Source organism: Halichoerus grypus, chromosome 1, assembly GCF_964656455.1.
Source record: "Halichoerus grypus chromosome 1, mHalGry1.hap1.1, whole genome shotgun sequence".
Lineage (NCBI taxonomy): Eukaryota > Metazoa > Chordata > Mammalia > Carnivora > Phocidae > Halichoerus > Halichoerus grypus.
In genome coordinates, this window is record NC_135712.1 from 154,555,490 (window position 1) to 154,578,580 (window position 23,091).

The window sequence follows — 23,091 nt, forward strand, 5'->3', positions numbered from 1 at the left end:
CTCTATCTCTATCTAGCCTTTCTTCCATACCCCTACGCTATAGCAGAGACCTATTCATATCTCAAGTCTTAGTCATAGGAAATAGCAGACTGTTGATTGTTACTTCTGATCACAGAGGTACAAAGAGATGGGCAGCTATTACTGTCGAACTTTTCTCCATTGTTTTAAGCCCTCTCCTTCCTGCTAAAGTGACTTCCAGAGGATTTAAAGGGCTAACACCCCCCCCCTTTTTTTTTTTACCCTCTCTTTCATTTTTCTCTTTTTCCCCTTTTGGGAGCCAGATCTTAGAGACTAGGATATTCAAAAACATCTGCATGCATATATGGGGAAAACTAAAAAGTGACTGTATGGGAAAGGCTCACAAAAGACCTGAGAAGACACTTTAGGCTGGTCCTCCCCACAGAACATACTGCAATCAAAAAACAAAACACTAACAAAAACAGTAACAAAAAACAGCAAACCCTGGGGAAGGGAGAGAATCTGAGCTCTGTAATTACCACATTATTAGAGTCAAATGCCCACTTTTTGACAAAAAGTCACAAGGTATACAAAGAAATAGGAAAAAGAATAGCCCACTCAAAGGAAAAAATAAATCAATAGAAACTATCCCTGTAAAAGATCTAATGGCAGATAGTTGAGACAGTGACCTCAAAACAACTGTCTTAAAGGTGCTTAATGTACTAACAAAGATACAGAGAAGGTAAAGAAAATGATGGATGAACAAAATGTAAGTATCAATAAAGACAGATAGAAAGCCTAAAAAAACTCAAAAAAATCTGGAGCTGAAAAAGTACAATAACTGTAGTGATAAATTCACTATGAGGAATCAAAGCCAGATTTAAGCAGGCAAAAAATCAGCAAACTTGAAGATAGGACAATAGAAATGATCAAGTCTAAGGAACAAAGAAGAAAGATTGAAGAAAAGTGAACACAGGTCCTAGGGGACCTGTAGGACTCTGTTAAATGGATCAATATACACATTGTGGGAGTCCCAGAAGAAGAGAAAGAGAAAGGGGCAGAAAGAGTATGTGAACAAATAATGGCTGAAAACTTCCCAAATTTGATGAAAATCATGAATTTAAATGTCCAAAAATTTCAGCAAACTTCAAGTAAGATGAACTCAAAGAGACTACACCAAGACACGTTATAATCAAAGTTTCAAAAAACAAAGAAAGAATCTTGAACGCAGCAGGAGAGAAGCAAACCATCACATCCAGGGGTTCTTCAATAACATTATAAACAAATTTCTCATTAGAAACTGGAGGCCAGAAGGCAGAGGGCCAATATATGCAACATGCTTAAAGAAAATTTCTGTCAACCAGGAACCCTATATTCAGCAATGAGAGGGAAATTAAGACATTTTCAGATAAACAAAAGCTAAGAGGGTTCATTTCCCCTGGACCTGCCCTGCCTGAAATGATCAAGGGAGTCCTGCATGGTGAAATGAAAAAACACAAGACAGTAAGTCAAGGTCATGTGGAAAAATAAGGATCTCAATAAAGGTAGATGCCTGGGCAGTTGTAAAAGCTAGTATTATTGCAACAATAGTTTGTAACTGCTATTTTGTTTTCTACATGATAAAGGAGACTAATACATTTAAAGAAAACCGTTACTATTAGTGTAAAAACTAGTAGTATTGCAAATTTGGTAACTCCAAATACTCTTTTCTATATAATTTAAGAGACTTACGCATTTAAAAAAAACCAATTAATATTTTGGGAAACACAGTATATAAAAAGTAATTTTGTGACATCAACAACTGAAAAGGGTAAGGATGGAGTGTAAAAATAGCAGAGTTTTTATATGTTACTGAAGTTAAGTTGGTATAAGTTCATATGAGAATGTTATGACTTTAGGATATTAAATGTAATCCCCATGGTAATCACAAAGAAAATAGCTATAGAATATATACAAAAAGAAATGAAAAAGGAATTTAAATGTTTAATAAAAAAGATCAACTAAATACAAAAAGACAATGGTAATGCAGGAAATAAGGAACAAAAAATCTACAAGTATGCAAATAGAAAACAAATAGCAAAATGACAGAAGTAAGTCCTTCCTTATCAGTAATTACTTTTAAAGTAAATGAGTTAAACTTTCCAATTAAAGGACAGATTAGCAGAGTAAATAAAAACACATGGTCCAACTATATGCTGTTTACAGGATATTCACCTTAGATCCAAAGACACAAATAGATTGAAAGTAAAAGAATGGGAAAAGATGTTCTATACAAATACTAACCAAAAGAGAGCAGGGGAGTGGCTATACTAATATCAGACAAAATAGACTTTAGATCAAAAGAGGTTAAAAGAGACAAAGGACATTATATAGTAATAAAAGTTTCAATATAGTAAGAAGATACAATAGTTATAAACATTTACACATCTAATGACAGACCACCAAAATACATAAAGCAAAAACTGACAATTGAAGAGAGAAATAGTTTTCCAGTAATAGTTGGAGACTTCAGTATCCAATTCTCAATAATGTATAGAACAATGAGATAAAAGAAATAGAGTACTTTGTATGGTGATTAACATAACATAATAAAAAAAGTCCCAGAAAATTAAAAAAAAAAAGAGAGTACTTCACACAATATACCAACTAAATCTAACAGACATATACACAATATTCTACCCAATAACAGTAGCATACATATTCTTTTCATGAACACATGCAACATTTTCCAGGATAGACAATATGTTAGGCCACAAATTAAGTCTCAACAGGTTTTAAAAGATAGATATTGCAGAGGCACCTAGGTGGCTCAGTTGCTTAAGCCTCCAACTGTTGATTTCAGCTCAGGTTCTGATTCAGGGTCGTGAGTTCAAGCCCTGAATTGGGCTCCATGCTGGACGTGGAGCCTACTTTAAAAAAAAAAAGATATTGCACAAAGTATCTTCTCTGACCACAACAGGATAAAATTAGACATCAATAACAGAAAGAAAACTGGAAAATTCACAAAACTGTGTAAGTTGAATGGGTGAATCAAAGAAGAAATCACAAGAGAAATTAGAAAAAAACAGACAAATGAAAATGAAACACAACATATCAAAACTTATGGGATTCAGTGAACGTGGTGCTAAGAGGGAAGTTTGTAGGTCTAAAGGCTTATATTAAAAAACAAGAAAGATCTCAAATCAACAACTTAACTTTACAACTTTAGAGAAAGAAAAACAAACTAAACCCAAAGCTAGCAGAAGGAAGGAAATGATAAAAATTAGAGCAGAGATAAATGGAATAGAGAATGAGAAAATCAGTGAAACTAAAAGCTGGTTCTTAAAAAAGACCAACAAGATGAAGAAACCTTTAGCTAGATGGACTAAGAAAAAAGGAGTATTCAAATTACTAAAATAAAAAATGAAAGTCAGACATTAATACAGTTCTACAGGGGGAGATGAACCATGAGAGACTATGGACTCCGAGAAAGAAACTGAGGGTTTTAGAGGGGAGGGGGGTGGGGGGATGGGTTAGCCCGGTGATGGGTATTAAGGAGGGCATGTACTGCATGGAGGACTGGGTGTTATATGAAAGCAATGAATCATGGATCACTACATCAAAAACTAATGATGTATTGTATGGTGACTAACATAACAATAAAATAAAATAAAATTTAAAAAAAAGAGAATACTATGAATACAATGAATAATTGTACACAAAAGTAAATGAAATGAACAAATTCCTGAAAACATAAAACCTGCCAAGACTAAATGATGAATAGAAAATCTGAATAGAACTATAACTAGTAAGGAGAATAAGTTGGTAATCAAAAGTCTCCTGACAAAAGCCTTGCACCCAGTGGCTTCATTGTGAATTCTGCCAAACATTTAAAAAAGAATACCAGTTATTCTCAATCTTTCCCAAAAAGTTGAAGAGGAGGGAACACTTGATTACTCATTCTATGAGGCTGAGTTAGTCATTACTTTGATATCAAAGCCAGGCAAAGACACTATGAGAAAAGAAAACTACAGATCAGTATCCCTTATGAATATTGATACAGAAATCCTCAACAAAATACTAGCAAACCAAAGTCAGCAGCACACTGAGAGGATTATACATCATAACCAAGTGAGATATATTCTTGGACTTGCAAGGATAGTTCAACATATAAAAATCAGTCAGATTAATGCACCACATTAACAGAATGAAAGAGAAAAACCATGTGATCATCTCAATTGATGTAGAAAAAACATGTGATAAAATTCAACATTCTTTCATGATAAGAACACTCAAAAAAACTAGGAATAAGAGGAAACTAAAAGCCATACAAGTTTCTCCCACTATCTGAAAGTAGAGTGCTCCTATGAAAACTTCCATAAGCCAAAATGGCATAAAGTGGAGAAACAGTTACCATTTTGTAAAAGTGAAAATCCTCTTCAGATTTCTTTAAGTAAGTGAAAATAGGTACAGTTCTACCTCAGAGATATTGTGAGTTCTGGTCCAGACCATTGCAGTAAAATACAGCACAAGAGCGAGTCAAGTGAATTTTTTGTTTCCTAGTACATATACAAGTTATATTTATCATTCATCATCAGGGAGATACAAATCAAAACTATGATGAGATACCACCTCACACCTGTCAGAATGGCTAAAATTAACAACACAAGAAACAACAGGTGTTGGTGAGGATGCAGAGAAAGGGGAACCCTCTTGAACTGTTGGTGGGAATGCAAACTGGTGCAGCCACTCTGGAGAACAGTCTGGATGTTCCTCAAAAGGTTAAAAATAGAACTACCCTATAACCCAGCAATTGCAGTACTAGGTATTTACCCAAAGGATACAAAAATATAGATTTGAAGGGGTACATGAACCTCGATGTTTATAGCAGCATTATCAACAATAGCTAAACTATGGAGAGAGCCCAAATGTCCATTGGCTGATGAATGGATAAAGAAGATGTGGTATATATAGGGGTGTGTGTGTGTGTGTGTGTGTGTGTGTGTGTGTGTGTGTGTGTACACAATGGAATATTATTCAGCCATCAAAAGGAATGAAATCTTGCCATTTGCAATGAGAAGGGGTGAACATATGGGAATTTAAGAAAGGGAACAGGTGAACATATGGGGAGGGGGAAAAGAAAAAAAGGAGAGAGGGAAACAAGTGACTCTTAATGATAGAAAACAAACAGGAGGGAGGTGGGAGGGCGATGGGCTAGATGGGTGATGGGTGTTAAAGAGGGTACTTGTGATGAGCACTGGGTGTTGTATGTAAGTGATGAATCACTGAATTCTACTCCAGAAACCAATATTGCACTGTATGTTAACTAACAAAATTTAAATAAAAAAGTTATATTTATTTACACTATACTGTAGTCTGTTAAGTGTGTAATAATAAAAAAATATATATATAGTTTCATTAAACTTAATTGCTAAAAATTCTAGCCATCATCCAAGCCCTCAGCAAGTCCCAATCACTGATTACAGATCACTACAACAGATATAATAATGAAAAAGTTTGAAATATTTCAAGAATTACCAAAATGTGACACAGAGACATGAAGTGAACAAATCTGTTGGAAAAAATGGTGCCACTAGGCTTATTTGATGTAGGGTTCCCACAAACCTTTAATTTGTAAAAAATGAAGTATCTGCAAAGTGCAATAAAATGAAGTGCAATAAAACAAGGTAGGCCTGTACTAAGGTCTTTCATAAAAGTGAAGTGGCATAAAGCAAACTTCCAGAGAGTGAGGAAAACCTGTATATGAAAGACCTACTGTAGACCTCATATTTCATGGTGAAAGACTGAAGACTCTTCCCCTTAAGATCAGGAACAAAGGCAAGGATACCCATTTTCATCACTTCTGTTCAACAGAGAACTAACTGGAAGTTCTAGCCAGAGTGATTAGGTAAGGCAAGGAAATAAAATACATCCATTTTGGAAAAGAAGAAGTAAAACTCTCTGTTTGCACATTATCAACAATAGCCAAATTATGGAAAGATCCCAAATATCCATTGACTGATGAATGGATAAAGAGGATGTGGGGTGTGTGTGTGTGTGTGTGTGTGTGTGTATGCACATACATATATATAACAGAATATTATGCAGCCATAAAAAGAATGAAATCTTGCCATTTGCAATAACATGGATGGAGCTAGAGTGTATATGCTAAGCGAAATAAGTCAGAGAAAGACAAATACCATATGATTTCATTCATACGTGGAATTAAGAAAACAGATGAACATAGGGGAAGGGGAAAAAAAAGAGAGAGGGGAGCAAACCATTAGAGACTCAACTATAGAGAACCAACAGGGTTGATGAAGAGGTTGGGGGATGGGCTCATGAGTGATGGGTATTAAGGAGGGCACTTGTTGGGATGAGCACTGGCTGTTCTATGTAAGTGATGAATCACTAAATTCTATACCTGAAACCAATTTTACCATATATGTTAACTAAATAGAATTTAAATAAAAACTTCAAATAAACAAAAATTATCTGGAAATCATATGATCTTATATGTAGAAACCCTAAAGATTCCACCAAAAAAACCCGTTAGAACTAAAATATGAATTCAGCAAACTAGTGGTATACAGAATCAACATGCAAAAATCACTTGCATTTCTATACACTGAGAGTGAACAATCCGAAAAAGAAATAACAAAAACATTTCAATTTACAATAGCATCAAAAATAATAAAATATTTAGGAATTAACTTAACCAAGGAAGTGAAAGGCATGTATAATGAAATCTACAAAGCATTGCTGAAAGAAATTAAAGAAGACATAAAGTAGTAGAAACACATCCCATGTTCATGGATTGGAAAACTTAATATTGTTAAAATGTCCGTACTACCCAAAGCGATCTACTGAAGATTCAATGCAATCCCTATCAAAATCCCAATGACATTTTTTTGCAGAAATAGAAAAACTTATCCTAAAATTCATATGGTATTGCAAGGAATCCCAAAACAATTTTGAAAAGCAATCTTGAAAAAGAACAACTTGGAGGAATCGTTCCTGACTTGAAAACTTCCTACAAAGCTAGTAATAAAAAAACTGCAGTACTGGCATACAGACAGACATACAAACCAATGGAATAGAATAGAGAGCCAGACAAAAACTCTTATATATATGATCAAATGATTTTAGACAGTGGTGCCAAGACCATCCAATGGGGAAAGGATAGTTTCTTCAACAAATGGTGCTGGGAATACTGGATATCCACATGCTAAAGAATAAAACTAAACCCTTACCTAACACTACATACAAAAATTAATTCAAAATGGATCAAAGACCTTAATGTAAGACCTACAACAATAAAAGCCTTAGAAGAAGTCATGAGAACAAAGGATTCACAACACTGGTTTGGCAGTAATTTCTCAGATGTGACACCAAAAACACAGACAACAAAAGAAAAAGACAAATTGGACTTCATGAAAATTTTAAAATGTCCATTAAAAGACAGTATCAAAAGAATAAAACTTCAGCCCACAGAATGGGAGAAAATATTTGCAAATCATATATCTAATAATGGATTAATATACAAAATATATAGAGAACTCCTAAAACTCAACAGCAAAAATCCAACCTGATTCAAAAATAGGCGAAGTATTTGAGTAGGCTTTTTTTTTTGCAAGATGTACAAATGGCCAACAAGCACTTAAAAAATGATCCTCAATGTCAGTAATCATTAGGGAAGGGCACATAAAACTACAATGTGATACCACCTCACACGCATTAGGATGGTTACTATCCAAAAAAAAACAAAAAATGCATTAGGATATGGAGAAATTGGAACCTTTGTGCACTGTTGGTGGGAATGTAAAATGTTACATTGTGGAAAAGAGTATGGCAGTTCTTCAAAAAGTTAAAAATAGAGTTACTATATGATATAGGTGTATACACAAAAGAATTGACAGCAGGGTCTGGAAAGATATGTGTACACCCATGCTCATAGCAGGATTATTTATAATAGCTAAAATCTGAAGAAACCCAAGTGTTCAGTGACATGAATGGATTAGGAAAATTTGGTATATACATACAGTAGAATATTATTCAGCCTAAAAAAGAAAGGAAACTCTAACATATGTTACAACATGGATGACCTTGAGGTCATTATGGTAAGTGAAGTCAGTCACAAAAAGACAAATACTGTTCTATATACTTACGTGAAGCACTTAGAGTAGTCAAAATAATAGAGACAGAAAGTAGAATGGTGGTTACTGGGAGCTGGGAGGAGAGGGGGAAGGGAGAATTATTGTTTAATGGGTATGGAGTTTCAGTTTTATAAGATGAAAAGAATTATGGAGATGGATGAACATTATGAATATATTTAATACCAATGAACTGTACACCTAAAAATAATGAAGATGATAAATTTTATATTATGTGTATTTTAACACAATGAAAAATTTGCGGGGAAAAAAGCAATGTAGCAGTTCATGTCAAAAACTGAAAATAGTCAAACCTTTTTCTCCCAACAGTTTAACCAAAGGAGATCATTTTAAAAGGAGAAGCTATATTAATATTTTAAATTTTAAAAGTACTTCATGACAAAAGAAGGAGGGCTTCATGTCAATTAGTGTGGACTACTTAAACACTAACAAATTTTTTCCAACTATGCTTTCTTTTTTTAAACATATGCAGTTCCAGTTTTATTAATATGTTATAGTAGCAGACACTGAATTTCCCATGTTACCTGCTAAGATGGCAACTATGTAGATACTACAAAGTGAATAGCAGGAAGAATTCATCTGTATGTGCCCAGGAAAAACAATTATAGTATATAAAGGAGCTTTAAAATAAAGCTGAATGTTACTATATTGTATTATTAAAGTTGTATAAGGTAATTGTAACTTCAGCATTAATTTTTCTTATTATACTATTGAACTTTATCAGTAGCTCTTGATTTTCCCAAGCAGCACTAAGTAATCCAGATAGTAATAAGTATTTTGGGCAGGAATAATTACACAAAAATAAAACCCAAAGTAATTTTTATTAAGGCAGTTTCAGCTAAGGCAGTAGATATTTTGACCTGCAAACTTTTGGAATGGGGAAAAAATAATCAATGAGGGATCCCTTAAAGCTAAAATAATTTTACTAAAATTAATGGGGAAAATTAGAAGTGGTTTAAGTGTTTATAGAAAATAGATTAAGGAATTGAATTGACATTAAGAAATTACTTTCTCAAAGGAAATTAGTCAGTGTACTTTGTAGTAGAATGTTCACAATCGTAAACTGGAATAAAAAAAATCCCTAGGATCAACATGTTGGTGGGGTTAAAACAAGAATGGGTATGTGTCAGAATAGTCTACATCCATCCCCAAATTACACAGTTTCTCATACCTGACCAAGCCGGGCCTGAAGAATCCCTGAGAGCATGGCTCCCTCAGAGTTCCTATTGAGACCAAGTTGTATGAGGCAACTTGGACCTATTTCTTGTGGTTAGCACATGAGTTAGCTCTCTGTCTAGTGCCTGTGCTTGGTTGACTTCAAATGTTATTGTTAACTTTTGCTTTAATTTACTTTCATCAAATACTGCTGATATGGAAATGTACTTTTCAAGAAGATGAATTTATACTACTTAATCTTTAAATATAGAAAATTTGTCTAATTTAGGAAAGATAAATATCTGAAACTCAGCAAATGACTTTTATATGTTTTTATTTTTAGTAAACACATTTATGGATTACTACCGAAAGTTTCCACCGGGTATACACTTTGATTTACAAGTGCTAAATGACCTTCTAAATTCTTTACTCAAACATTGTTTATTGAAAGAAGTATTTCAGGTAGTGAACCTCAGCATAATGGTTAAAATGCTGGTAAGGAACCTGAAAATATATACTTTTTAATATTGTAAGTGAATTTCTCTGTTGTATTTCTTGTTTGTATAATTTAGCAGTTAAATTTCTGTGTTTACTGAATACTTCCTAGAGAACACTGTGTTTTTCAGCATAAATAAATTTGAGAAACTTAAGGTAGAATTAAATTTCTGTGTTTATTGAATACTTCCCAGAGAACACGTGTTTTTCAGCATAAATAAATTTGAGAAACTTAAGGTAGAAAACATGAAAATGAGTGTAATTTTTTTGTTTTATCCAGCCTGCTCTGAAAATATTACTAAAAATATTTGAACATGTGGCAACTATGAAATTAAGGAATGCTATACCTGCTTTAATTGATATATTTTGCAAGGTATGCTTTACTTTATCTCTTTTATTCTCTGATTGTGAATAACCAAGAAAATAATTCTTTCTACTTATACTCTTAAACTGCCTTTTACTCATATTCTTGATGCCAAAGAATTCTATTTTCAGAAATTTTTTTTTCTCTTAAAATAGGATTTATAAACATATTCCAGTGACTGATGGGCCTTACCCTTAAATAAATCGTTCCAAGCACTCCAGGTGACTTCTTTCTGATTTGTGAAGTCATATCTACACCTTAAAGATGGTTAAATAAAACTCTCTTTATCAAAAAGATATGAGTTCATTTATTAACAAAAATAAATACACAGATCAATATATAAATAGAAAATCATGACCAAAACAAAGAAAGTAGATAGGCAGAAACATGGAGGCTAGGAATTGATTTTATATTTGACACTAAACAAAAAGAAAAAAGAATTTTTATGGCTTTTTAAAAATATATTAAAATTTGTACTTTTGGATACTTACTGGTATTTAGCACTGCCCAGCCATCCATTTCAGAACAGGCTACTATCAAGAAAACCTCCCATTTTCTTTAAGGAGCAGCATTGGAACCACTCTAGCAGAATGTACAAGTATTTCGGTGAATACCTCTAGGTCCACATTACAAAACTTGACAGAATTACCTGCCTGGAAATTTTTTGAACCAGAAATTACTGATCACCACTAGTAGTTTTAGAAAACATCAGTTTGATACTTCTCAGGAAGTTTACAATCTGGAATGAGATATAAACACAAGTGTAGTAGGCTAAAGACGAAATGAGTACCAAACAGGAGGTATGGGTGATAAATTCATTGAGATAACTTGGAAAACAGAATATTCAAGTTTTAAATTCAAACATTATTTTCATTTTCACTTTAAATTCTTGAGGTAGGATGTCTTACTGTGGTTCTTAAATATTGGAAGAAAATATGCTTAAGGTTTTTTAAGTGAATTATAATTCTACTTGTCTCCTTGTTTCATTTTTTCCCACCATTCTCATAGTTGTTACATACTGGTTTTCAACTCTTTCATATATGTGTAAGAAAGACTCTTTTTTTTTTCCTGTCCTCTACAGTTTGTTGAAGCTGGGATGGTATTTGACCCAGAACACTTTAGCTATATCGTCAAGCTTTTATACCAACTACAGGCTTCCCAACAAGAAATATCTGCAGTTCTGGAAATGAAATCCAGGTAAGAAGTCATTATAATTAAGGTTAAATTTTATATATAAAATATGTATTTTTTAGGGACTTACATAGGATGAAAGCAAAGCACTTATTTATCACTATTCATATTCCAAACATCTAGATAGTGGCCCACCATAAGCCTTTCTCCCATCTCTTGGCTCTGTCCTAGTCACATTGTCATTAGTCAAGCTGCCTCTAGACAGCCTTCCTGGCCAGGCTCACCAAATCTTTCTCAGTACCTGATTCATCTCAGTGCCTGGAACATCAAGTGTAAAAGGAATCTCTTATCCTGTGTTTCAGAACTTACTTAATTATACTTAATGCACTCTCTTTTATGTGTATAAATTACCTTAATTCTTTGCTTTCTTTCACTTCTTTTCAAGTAAGCTAAATAAAATATTTTAATGCCTCTTTTTCATTCTTTCTCTCATTTGTTCACTTTCTCTCTGTGGCTTATGGGCCTCCCAAGGCCTTTTTATTTGGAAACCTATGATAATTATGAGTAGTACCATAATATACCTATATTGAGAAAAAGGAAAGCCATGACTTTTTTTTTTTTTAAGATTTTATTTATTTATTTGACAGAGAGAGACAGAGGGAACACAAGCAGGGGGAGTGGGAGAGGGAGAAGCAGGCTTCCCGCTGAGCAGGGAGCCCAATGTGGGGCTCGATCCCAGGACCCTGGGATCATGACCGGAGCCGAAGGCAGACGCTTAACGACTGAGCCACCCAGGTGCCCCGAAAGCCATGACTTTTACAGAAATTTTTAAATATTCGTACATAGTTTTACTAATTGTAAGTATTTAAAGGAATCATAACTTTTTAATGAAATCATATTTGATAAAGTACAAATGATATTAACCAAGAAAGTCCTTGAGAATACCTAGAAAGCTCCTTCGTGTACAGCTTCTACAGCTGTTTTCATCTCATTTCTGATTATCTTCTAATAGAAAGGTTTTCAGACTTCCTTGGTTATAGTGTCCATAGGCCAAAAGAAGTAAATTAATGGTCTTATTTATTAAGTAGTTAGATCCAAACAAGTTGATAGTAGCAATTTGATGGTATCTGACAGAAGGTGCTTTGAAAATTTAAAATAACTGTGGAGCTCCTGTGAATTTGCTCTAGTGCCCTGGATGTCATGGTACACAGTTAAGGAATTTCAGTGATTCTACTAAATGACACTGCTTCCCTTGAAGCACCAGCATTGAAGATACATTTGACTTTTTCAAGTTCTATGAGATTTCTCATTTCTTTAACTAATGGTAATTAATATTTAGGTTGTCTATAAAAATTATAATACTATTTAGGTTAAATAGATTGTTGGGACTACCTAGGAAATAAGTTTTTGTGAGAAAAATGCAGTTTGTCTAGCACAGAATTCTAGGATATAATCCATTTATAATAACTAGAGTACATCGATATTTTCTTCCAAACATTAAGTCATTCTTCTCCTGATCCATATGCTAACAAGTTGGCATTTTGGACAGTGGCAGCTATGACATAGAGCTTAAATGGCTAGCAGATGTTTGTCTCCTGTCAGATTGAGTAGCATCTGGCACAAGGGAAGTGTGTACCTCTAGGTGCAAGAGGAGCAGCACTACCCTTGTATCCAGGACAGCTACACAACTCTACCCTTAAGGCAATGATTGGGAAAAGGATCTCTTGGTATAGGAAGACTCCAGAACAAACCAGCTTTAGTTTTCAAATTTTCAAATTGACACGATCACACAAATATTTTTGTAGCTTACTTTACAACCCCTAATTTTGAAAATTGTATCCTTATACACTCTGCTCCTTCCTGTGCTCCCTCTTCAAAAGAATTATCTAGTATTTGTAAGAGGAATTAACGTTGGTGGCCTATTTGATGGAGACGGATGGACTAGGATAATAACTGTGGGTAGTTAAGGGGTATGGATTGTGGTTAGGGATGTGGACCTGGCCTCAGTGCAAAAGGAAAAAATTAGTATTTATCATTTTATGTTTGAATTTTCCTGACACCCTTTGAAATAATTACCTGGGCTAGGGAAATGAGTTTTAATGAACACTCATACTTTGATTTTGATTGTAGTTTTTAATTAGGTAGAAAATTAGAAAGGCTTTCACATTCACAAAGAATTCCAACATATTCAGGATATCAGTGAGAATTTAGGTGTGTCTATAATCTAGGACATTTAACATACATTTAATGACTTCAAAATTTTTTTATTTTGAAATAATTTTAGATTTACAGAATGTTACAAAAATTAGCATAGAGACTTTCCATGCATCCTTCATCTAGCTTTCTTTCATGTTAACATCCTACATAGTAATAGTACAGTTATCAAAACCAAGAAATCAGTAGTTGTAAAATCCAATTAACTGCACATCTCAGTGCATCCTGGGAGGAGGTACGTGGTGCCAACATATCTTATTACTGATTACGTTAACCTTGATAACTTAGTTAAAAATGTTATCTGCCAGTTTTCTACACTGTAAAGTTACTGTTTGTCCCTTTGTAATTAATATTTTGGGCAAGAGACTTTAACATTATACATTATCCTATTTCTCCTCAAACTTTATACATTAATTTTAGTATTCATCAGGGGATCTTTCCTGCAAGTTACTACTGTGGTATTTGCCCAATGGTGATTCCGTATTTTCTCTCTCTCTTCTACATTTATTAATTGGCATTTTGAGTAAAGACGAGCTTTCCCTTCTCTATTTATTCATTTATATCAGTGTGAACTCCTGGGTATTTATTTTATCTTATGGGTTATATATAATCTAATACTATTATTTGTTGCTCAAATTTTTCTAGATTTGACCTTTGGAAGTCCTTCAGGGTGGTTCCTATATCCTTTCATCATGTACTGTTCATTTTTCTACCATTTTCTTATTTTTTGGAGCCACAGGGTGGTTTTAAGTTTCATCTTCTGTTTACCCTACCCCAACACTGGCAACAACCAAGGAGACTTAGCAATCCTAAATGTGTATGCAGCATACAACAACAGAGCTTCAAAATATATGAAGCAAAACTGATAGAACTGAATGGATAAAATAGACAAATCTATAACTTTAGTTGGAGACTCTATAAAATCAAATTACCAAAGAAGATAGCAAGAAAGGAGCAAAGAAACTACAAAATAGAAAACAATTTAACAGAATACCAGTACTGAGTCCTTGCCTGTCGATATTACTTTAATGTGACTAGATTAAATTCTCTAATTAGAAGAGTGTCTGAATGGATTAAAAAACAAGACCCAGCTATATGCTGCCTTCAAAAGACTTACTTCAGCTATAAAGACACACTTACGCTGAAGGTGAAGGGATGAAAAAGGCTATTCCATGCAAATGGAAGCCAAAAGAGGGCAAGCTATACTTTTATCAGAAAAACTACACTTTAAGTAACAAGAGACATGGTCAGTATATAATGATAAAGGAGTCAGTTCATCAAGAGGATATAACAATTGTAAATACATATGTGTACCCGGTATCAGAGCAGCCTAATATATAAAGCAAATCTTAACAGATCTGATGGGAGAAATAGAAACCAGTGTAATAAAAGTAGGGGACATCAATACCCACTTTCAACAATGTGTATGTCATCCAGCAGAAAATCAGTAAAGAAACATGTGACTTGAACTACACTTTAGACTAAATGGACCTAACACACATATACAAAACTATTCCATCCAACAGCAGCATAATACATTTCTTCTCAAGCACACTCAGACCATTCTCAGGATAGATCATATGTTAGTTCACAAAACAAGTCAACAAAATTTAAGAATATGGAGTCAAGTATCTTTACTGGTCAATATGAAACTAGAAATCAATAGCAGGAGGAAAACTGGAAAATCCACAAATATGTGGAAATTAAATAACATACTCCTGAACAACCAATGAGTCAAAAAAGAAGTCAAAAGAGAAGTAAAAAAAAATCTTGGACAAATGAAAATGGAAACTCAACATACCAAAATCTACGGGATACAGCAAAAGCAGTTCTAAGAGGGACATTTATAGTGATAAATACCTACATTAAGAAAAAAGGGGTATCTCAAACCTAACTGTATGTACACCTCAAGGAACTAGAAAAAGAAGAACAAACTGAGTCAGGGTTAATGGAAGGAAGGAATATAGATCAGAGTAGAAATAATTAGAGACTAGAAAAACAATAGAAAAGAAAACAAAACTGGTTGGTTGGTTTTTGAAAAGATAAAATTGACAAACCTTTAGCTACACTAAGGAAAAAAGAGAGAGGGCTCACATAAATCAGAAATGAAAGAGGAAACATTACAACTGATAGCACATAAATAAAAAGGCTCTTAAAAGACTAATATGAACAATTACACACCAAATAATTGGACAATCTAAAATAATTGAATAAATTGCTAGAAATATACAACCTACCAAGTTTGAATCATGAAGAAATGGAAAAATTGAACAGATCAATTTTGAGTAAGGAGATTGAATCAGTAAAACAAAACAAAACAAAACAAAAAAGCAACTCCCCATGAAGAAAAGCCCAGGAATAGGTGGCTTCACTGATGAATTTTACCAAACAGTTAAGCAAGAATTAATACAAATCCTTCTCAAACCCTTCCAAAAAATTGAAGATGAGAGGACACCTCCAGACTCCTTTACAAATCCAGCATTACTCTGATACCAAAGTCAGGCAAGGATATTACAAAAATTGAAAATCAGAAGATGGTATTCCTGATGAATATAGATACAAAAATTCTCAACAAAATATTAGTAAACCAAATTCAACTACACGTGATACACCAAGATAAAGTGGGATTTATCCCTGGGATACAGTAATTGTTCAACATGTGCAAATCAATAAATATGATATAGCACATTAACAGAATGAAGGATAGATATCAAATGATTCAATAGATGCAGATAAAGCATTTGACGAAATTTAACATCCTTTTATGATAAAAAAACTTTCAACACATTAGGTATAGAAAGAATGTACCTCACTATAATAATGGCCATGTATGACAAGTCCATAGCTGACATCATACTAAACAGTAAAAAAGCTGAAATATTTTCCTCTGAGGTCAGGAACAAGGAAATGATGCCTACTGTCACCACTTCTATTTAGCATGATGCTAAAAGTCCTAGCCAGAGCAATTAGGCAAGAAAAAGAAATAAGAGACATTCAAATTAGAAAGAAAGAATTAAAATAGTCTCTGTAGATAACATGATCCTACATACAGAAAACCTTAAAGACTCCACCAAAACCTGTTAGAACTAATAAATGAAGTATTTTTAATAAAGTTGCAGGATACAATATTAACATACAAAAATCAGTTGCATCTTGAAAAAGCATTTGACAACATCCATTTGTGATAAAAACCCTCCACAAAGTAGGGTTACAAGGAATGTACCTCAGCATAATAAAGGCTGTATACAAAAACCCCACATCTAATCCTCAATGGGGAAAAACAGAGCTATTCCTCTACTGTCAGGAAAAAGACAGGGATGTCCACTCTCACCACTGTTATTTAACATAGTATTGGAAGCCCTAGCCACCGCAATCAGAAAACAAAAAGAAATAAAAGACGTCCAAATTGGCAAGGAAGAAGTCAAACTTTCACCATTTGCAGATGACATGATGCCGTATGTAGAAAACCCAAAAGACTCTACCAAAAAATTGCTAGAACTGATGCCCGAATTCAGTAAAGTCGCAGGATACAAAATCAACGTACAGTAATCTGTCATATTTCTATACACCAATAATGAAGCAGCAGAAAGAGAAATCAAGGAATCAATCCCATTTACAATTGCACCAAAAACCATTTATTTGCTTAGAAATAAACCTAAGCAAAGAGGTGAAAGACCTGTACTCTAAAACTATAAAACACTGATAGAAATTGAAGAGGACACAAGAAATGAAAAGACATTCCATGCTCAGGGATTGGAAGAACAAATATTGTTAAAATGTCTGTACTACACAAAGCAATCTACACATTTAATGCAATCCATATCAAAATACCAACAGCCTTTTTCACAGAGCTAGATCAATCCTAAAATTTGTATGGAACCACAAAATATCCCAAATAGGAAAAAGAAAAGCAAAGCAGGAGGCATCATAATTCTAGCCTTCAAGTAATATTACAAAGCTGTAGTGATTAAAACAGTATGGTACTTGCACAAAAATAGACACATGGATCAATGGAACAGAACAGAAACCCCAGAAATGGACCCACAACTGTATGGTCAGCTAATCTTTGACAAAGCAGGAAAGAATATCCAATGGAAAAAAGAGACTCTTCAACAACCGGTGTCGGGAAGACTGGACAACAACATGCAAAAGAATGAAATTGGACCACTTCCTTACACCATAATCAAAAATAAACTGAACATAATAAAAAAATGATAAAAGGCAGAGTTGGGATCTCAGTTAAAAAAAAAAAAAGATGAAAGACCTGAATGTGAGACAGGAGGGACGCCTGGGTGGCTCAGTCTATTAAGCGCCTGCCTTCGGCTCAGGTCATGATCTCAACGTTCTGGGATCGAGCCCTGTGTTGGGCTCCCTGCACAGCAGGGAGTCTGCTTCTCCCTCTCCCTCTGCCCCTTCCCCCTCTGCTTGTGCTCTCTGTCTCTCAACTAAAATTAAAATAAAATAAAATAAAATAAAAGTGAGATAGGAAATCATTAAAATCTTAGAGGAGAACACAGGCAGTAATCTCTTTGACATCGGTCATAGCAACTTCTTACTAGATACATCTCCTGAAGGAAGGGAAACAAAAGCAAACATGAATTATTGGGACTTCATTAAGATAAAAAATTTCTGTACAGTGAAAGAAACAAATCAACAAAACTGAAAGGCAACCTATGGAATGGGAGAAGATATTTGCAAATGACATAAAGGGTTAGTATCCAAAAATCTATAAAGAACTTATCAAACTTAAGACCCCAAAACCAAATAATCCAGTTAAGAAATGGGCAGAAGACATGAATAGACATTTTTCCAAAAGACATACAAATGGACACCAGGCACATGAAAAAATGCTCAACATCACTTACCATCCGGGAAATGCAGATCAAAATAACAATGAGATACCACTTTACACCTGTTAGAATGGCTAAAATTAACAACATAGGAAACAATAAGTGTTGGCGAGGATGCAGAGAAAGGGGAAGCCTCTTGCATTATTTGTGGGAAGGCAAACTGGTGTAGCCACTCTGAAAAACAGTTTGTGGAGTTTCCTCAAAAAGTTAAAAATAGAACTGCCCTAGGATCCAGCAATTGCCCTACTAGGTATTAACACAAAGGATACAAAAATACTATTTTCAAAAGGATACATGCACCCTGATGTTTATAGCATTATCAACAATAGCCAAGTTATGGAAAGAACACAAATGCCCATAGACTGATGAATGAATAAAGAAGATGTGGTGTATGTATGTATGTGCACACACACACACACACACACACACACACACACACACACACACAATGGAATATTACTCAGCCATCAAAAAGAATGAAATCTCACCATTTACAACAATGTGGATAGAGCTAGAGTGTATTTTGCTAAGCGAAATAAGTCAGTCAGAGAAAGACAAATACCATATGATTTCACTCATGTAGAATTTAAGAAACTAAACCAATGAGCATAGGAAAAAGAGAGAGAGAGAAACCAAGAAATAGACTCTTAACTATAGAGAACAAACTGATGGCTACCAGTGGGGAGGTAGTTGGGGGGATGGGTTAAATAGGTGATGGGGATTAAGGATCACTTGTTGTGATGAGCACCAGGTGTTTGTGGAAGTGTTGAATCACTAAATTGTACACCTGAAACTAATATTACAGTGTATGTTAACTGGAATTTAAATAAAAGCCTAAAAATAAAATTAAAATTAAAAAATAAAAAATAGATCAGTTGCATCTCTATATACTAACAATGAAGTATTAAAAAAACAGATCAAGAAAACAGTCTCATTTACAATAACATCAAAAAACAAATACTTAAATAAATTTACTAAGGAAATAAAAGATCTGTACATTGAAAACCATGAAACGTTGGAAATCAAAACAAATAAATGGAAGGCTCTTCTGTATCATGGATGAAGAATTAATATTGTGAAAATGTCCATGCTACCCAAAACCAAAGATTCAACTTAATTCCTATCAAAGTTCTATTAATATTTTTTACAGAAATAGGAAAAATTTTAAAATGCATATGAAACTACAACATAACCTGAATGGCTAAAGCAATCTTGAATAAAGATGTGGTGTATATATACAATGGAATATATATTATTCAGTCTTTAAAAAAAAAGGTTATCCTACCATCTATGAAAACATGGATTAGTGTGGAGTATATTATGCTAAATGAAATAAGGCAGAGAGAAAAGACAAATCTGCATGATCTCACTTACATGTGGAATCTAAAAAAGTCTAACTCAGCAACAAATTAGAATAGTGGTTGTTACCAGGAGATGGGGAGTGGGGCAAAGGAGGAGATGTTAGCCAAAGGGTACAAACTTGCAGTTATAAGATTATTAAGTTCTGGAGACCTGTTTTACAGCATGATGACTGTAGTTGATAATAAGATATTGTGTACTTGAAATTTGCTGAGAGTAGATCTTGTGGTCTCTATACACACACGAACTAGGTGACACGATAGATACATTAATTATCTCAATAGTGACAATTATTTCACAATGCTTACATCTAGTAAAACATGTATATCTTAAATATATACAATTTTTATTTGCCAACATGCCTCAGTGTAACTGGGGGAAAAAAGTATCAATACCGATGCTAGCAAGGATGTGGAAAAAGTGTCTCATATGTTATTGGCGGGAATGTAAAATTGCATAGTCATTCTGGAAATAACAGTTTCTTTAAAAACCAAACATGTAAAAATCAAGTATAGCTATTGAACTACTGGGCATTTATCCTAATTAAATGAAAACTTGTACTCATTTAAAAACTTGTGTACAAATGTTCATAGCAGCTTTAATTGTAATATCCAAAAAGTGGGGGGAAATACAGATGTTCTTAACAGGTGAATGAACAGTTCAGTTGTCTATCCATACCAAGGAAACTACTTAGCAGTAAAAATCAACAAACTATTGAAACATGAAATGAATTGATTTCATTGTGTTGAATTTAAAAAGCCGATCTCAAAGGCCACATGCTACATGGTTTCATTTATATAACATTCTCAAAATGACAGAGCTATAGATATGGAGAACCAATTATTGGTTGACAAGGGACACCCGGGGACAGGGCTTGGGGGATGAGTATAAATGGGTAGTATGAGGAAGTTCCTTTGTGTGGTGATGGAACAGTTCTATATCTGTATTGCGGTGATGGTTACATAAATCTATACATAGAATAAAATTGCACAGAACTACACACACACAGATGAATGCATGTAAAAAGTGGTGAAAACTGAATAATATCTGTAGTCTAATTAACAGTATTGTAACAATGTCAGTTTCCTAGTTTTTATGTTGTTCCACAATTATATAAGAAACCATCATTGGAAGAAGCTGGATGAAGGGTACCAAGACTGTGTACTATTTTGAAAATTCCTGTGAGTCTATAATTTATTTCAAAATAAATTTTTAAAGGTAAGTACATAGATACTGTCAAATTTCCCTCCAAGAAGGCTGTACCAATTCGTATATATGGTATGTATATATATGTTATGTTTCTGTATATGGTATATGTGTATGTGTGTTTGTGTATGCATTTTGGTATATGTACATGTATGAATGCACATATGTATATGCACATCTATGTGGTATATATGCATATATAAATACATATATGTATGTATGTATGTATATATATATACAAGAATATATATATATATATATATAAAACCAGAAACATAAGAGACTATTCAGCACAGGTTTGCTAATATAGTGTGTTGTCATACTTTTTAATCTTCTCTAATCTGTTAGGTAACAAATGGTGTTTCATTGTTGTTCTAATTTGCTTTTCTTAAAAATGAGTTTGAACATTTTCTTTTCACATATTTGAGGGCCATTTTTATACTTTTTGTGAATTGTCTGCTCATGTCTTTTCCCATTTTTCTATTGGATTCTGGTTCTTTGTTCCTTAAATGTTAAGAGTTCTTAATATATTGTATTAGACCTTTATCTGTACTATATATTACAAATATTTTTTTCCAATTTGTCAGTTGTCTTTTGAATTTGTTTATGGTGGTTTTTGCATCGCAAAAAGTTTTATTTTTATTCAACCTAAATTATCAATCTTTTTTTATTGCCTTAGTTTTGAGTCATAGTTATTTTTTATTGCATCTGAATTTTGAGTCGTAATTTCCCAGCACCAAGATTTTTGGAGGAATTCACCATGTTTTCTTCTATTACTTGTACGGTTTCATTTTTATAGTTAGGTTCATAATCTATTTGAAGTTTATTCTCATGTGTGGTGTAAGATAGAGATGTAATTTTTTCCCAGTGGTTTTCCAGTTTTCCCAGAACCATTTATTTAGTTTGAGTGATTTGAGATGCTACCTTTATCATACTATAAATTTCATATGTGCTTGGGTCTGTGTCTGGACTTTGTATTCCCCTGCACCAGTTACACATTATTTTAATTATAGAGGCTGTGGTAGTATGCTTTAATGTTTTCTTGGGATAATCCCCTGCAAAATTTTTCTTTTCAATGTCTTTCTTGCTCTTCTTGCATATATGTTTTTACCACATGAACTTTAGTATCAACTTCCTAACCTCATATAGTAGCTTGTTGGTATTTTTATTGGAATTACATTAAATCTATGAATTAACTTAGTAAGAACTAACATCTTTATAATATTGAATTCTATTAAAGAACATGAAATGTTTTTCTATTGTTCAAATTTATGTGTCTTTCAAGAGTGTTTTAGGATTTTCCTCCTATAAGTATTTAATCTTTGTTGCTATTATAAATGAATTTTTTATGTGCTGCATTTCTTTATTTTTGTATATATAAAGGGTATTTTTGTTTGTAAATTTTATATTCTGTTAATTTACTCTAAAGTCTTTATTGTTTGACTTAGTTTCGTCTTTGAATCTGTGGGCATTTCCAGTTATACTATCATATCATTTGTGAGTAGAGATTGTTTTACTTCTTCTTTACCATTGTTATGCCTGTAAGTAATTTGTCTTATCTAATTGCCTTGGCTCATACCTCTAGTACAGTATTGAATAATAATGGACATAGTGGACATCCTTTCATGTTCCTGATCTTAGTGGAAATATCTCTAGAATTTTCTCATTAAATACAGTCATGGCTTTAGGACTACAGTATATATATTTAAACACTTTAAGGAAGTATCTCTCAGTTCCTATATTTGTAAGTGAATTGATGTTGAATTTTATCAAATCCTTTTTAATATCTATGGAAATAATCATGATTTTTTTCTGTTAGATTTATTAATATGGTATATAATACTGATGGATTTTTTAATATTGAAGTTACTTTATATTTGTGAAGTGAATACCACTGTGTCATGGTATGTCATTTCTGAAGGTGGTCTTGGATTCTGTTTGTCAATATTTTTTCAATTTTGTGGTATAATACACTTAATATAAAACTTACCATCTTAACCATTTTTAAGTGTACAGTTCAGTGGTATTAAATACATTCACATTGTTGTGCATCCATCACAACCATCATCCCCATAACTCTTCAATTTGAAAAACTGATTTGCTTGTTAATATTTTATCTAGCTTTTTGCATCACCATTATAAGTAATATTGTTTTACACTTTTCTTTCTTTGTTCTGCCTTTATCAAGTATCAGTGTTATTTATAG

The 23,091-nt window shown here is 33.4% G+C and overlaps 1 protein-coding gene across 1 annotated transcript in view; it reads left to right on the top strand.

The window, feature by feature from the left end:
- Positions 1–23,091, top strand: part of TOPAZ1 (testis and ovary specific TOPAZ 1) — a 114,910-nt gene that overhangs the window by 44,122 nt on the left and 47,697 nt on the right. Inside the window, 3 exon segments of the mRNA XM_078074116.1 lie at positions 9,610–9,761; positions 10,042–10,134; positions 11,207–11,322. Of these exon segments, the coding sequence (XP_077930242.1) occupies positions 9,610–9,761; positions 10,042–10,134; positions 11,207–11,322 (361 nt within the window).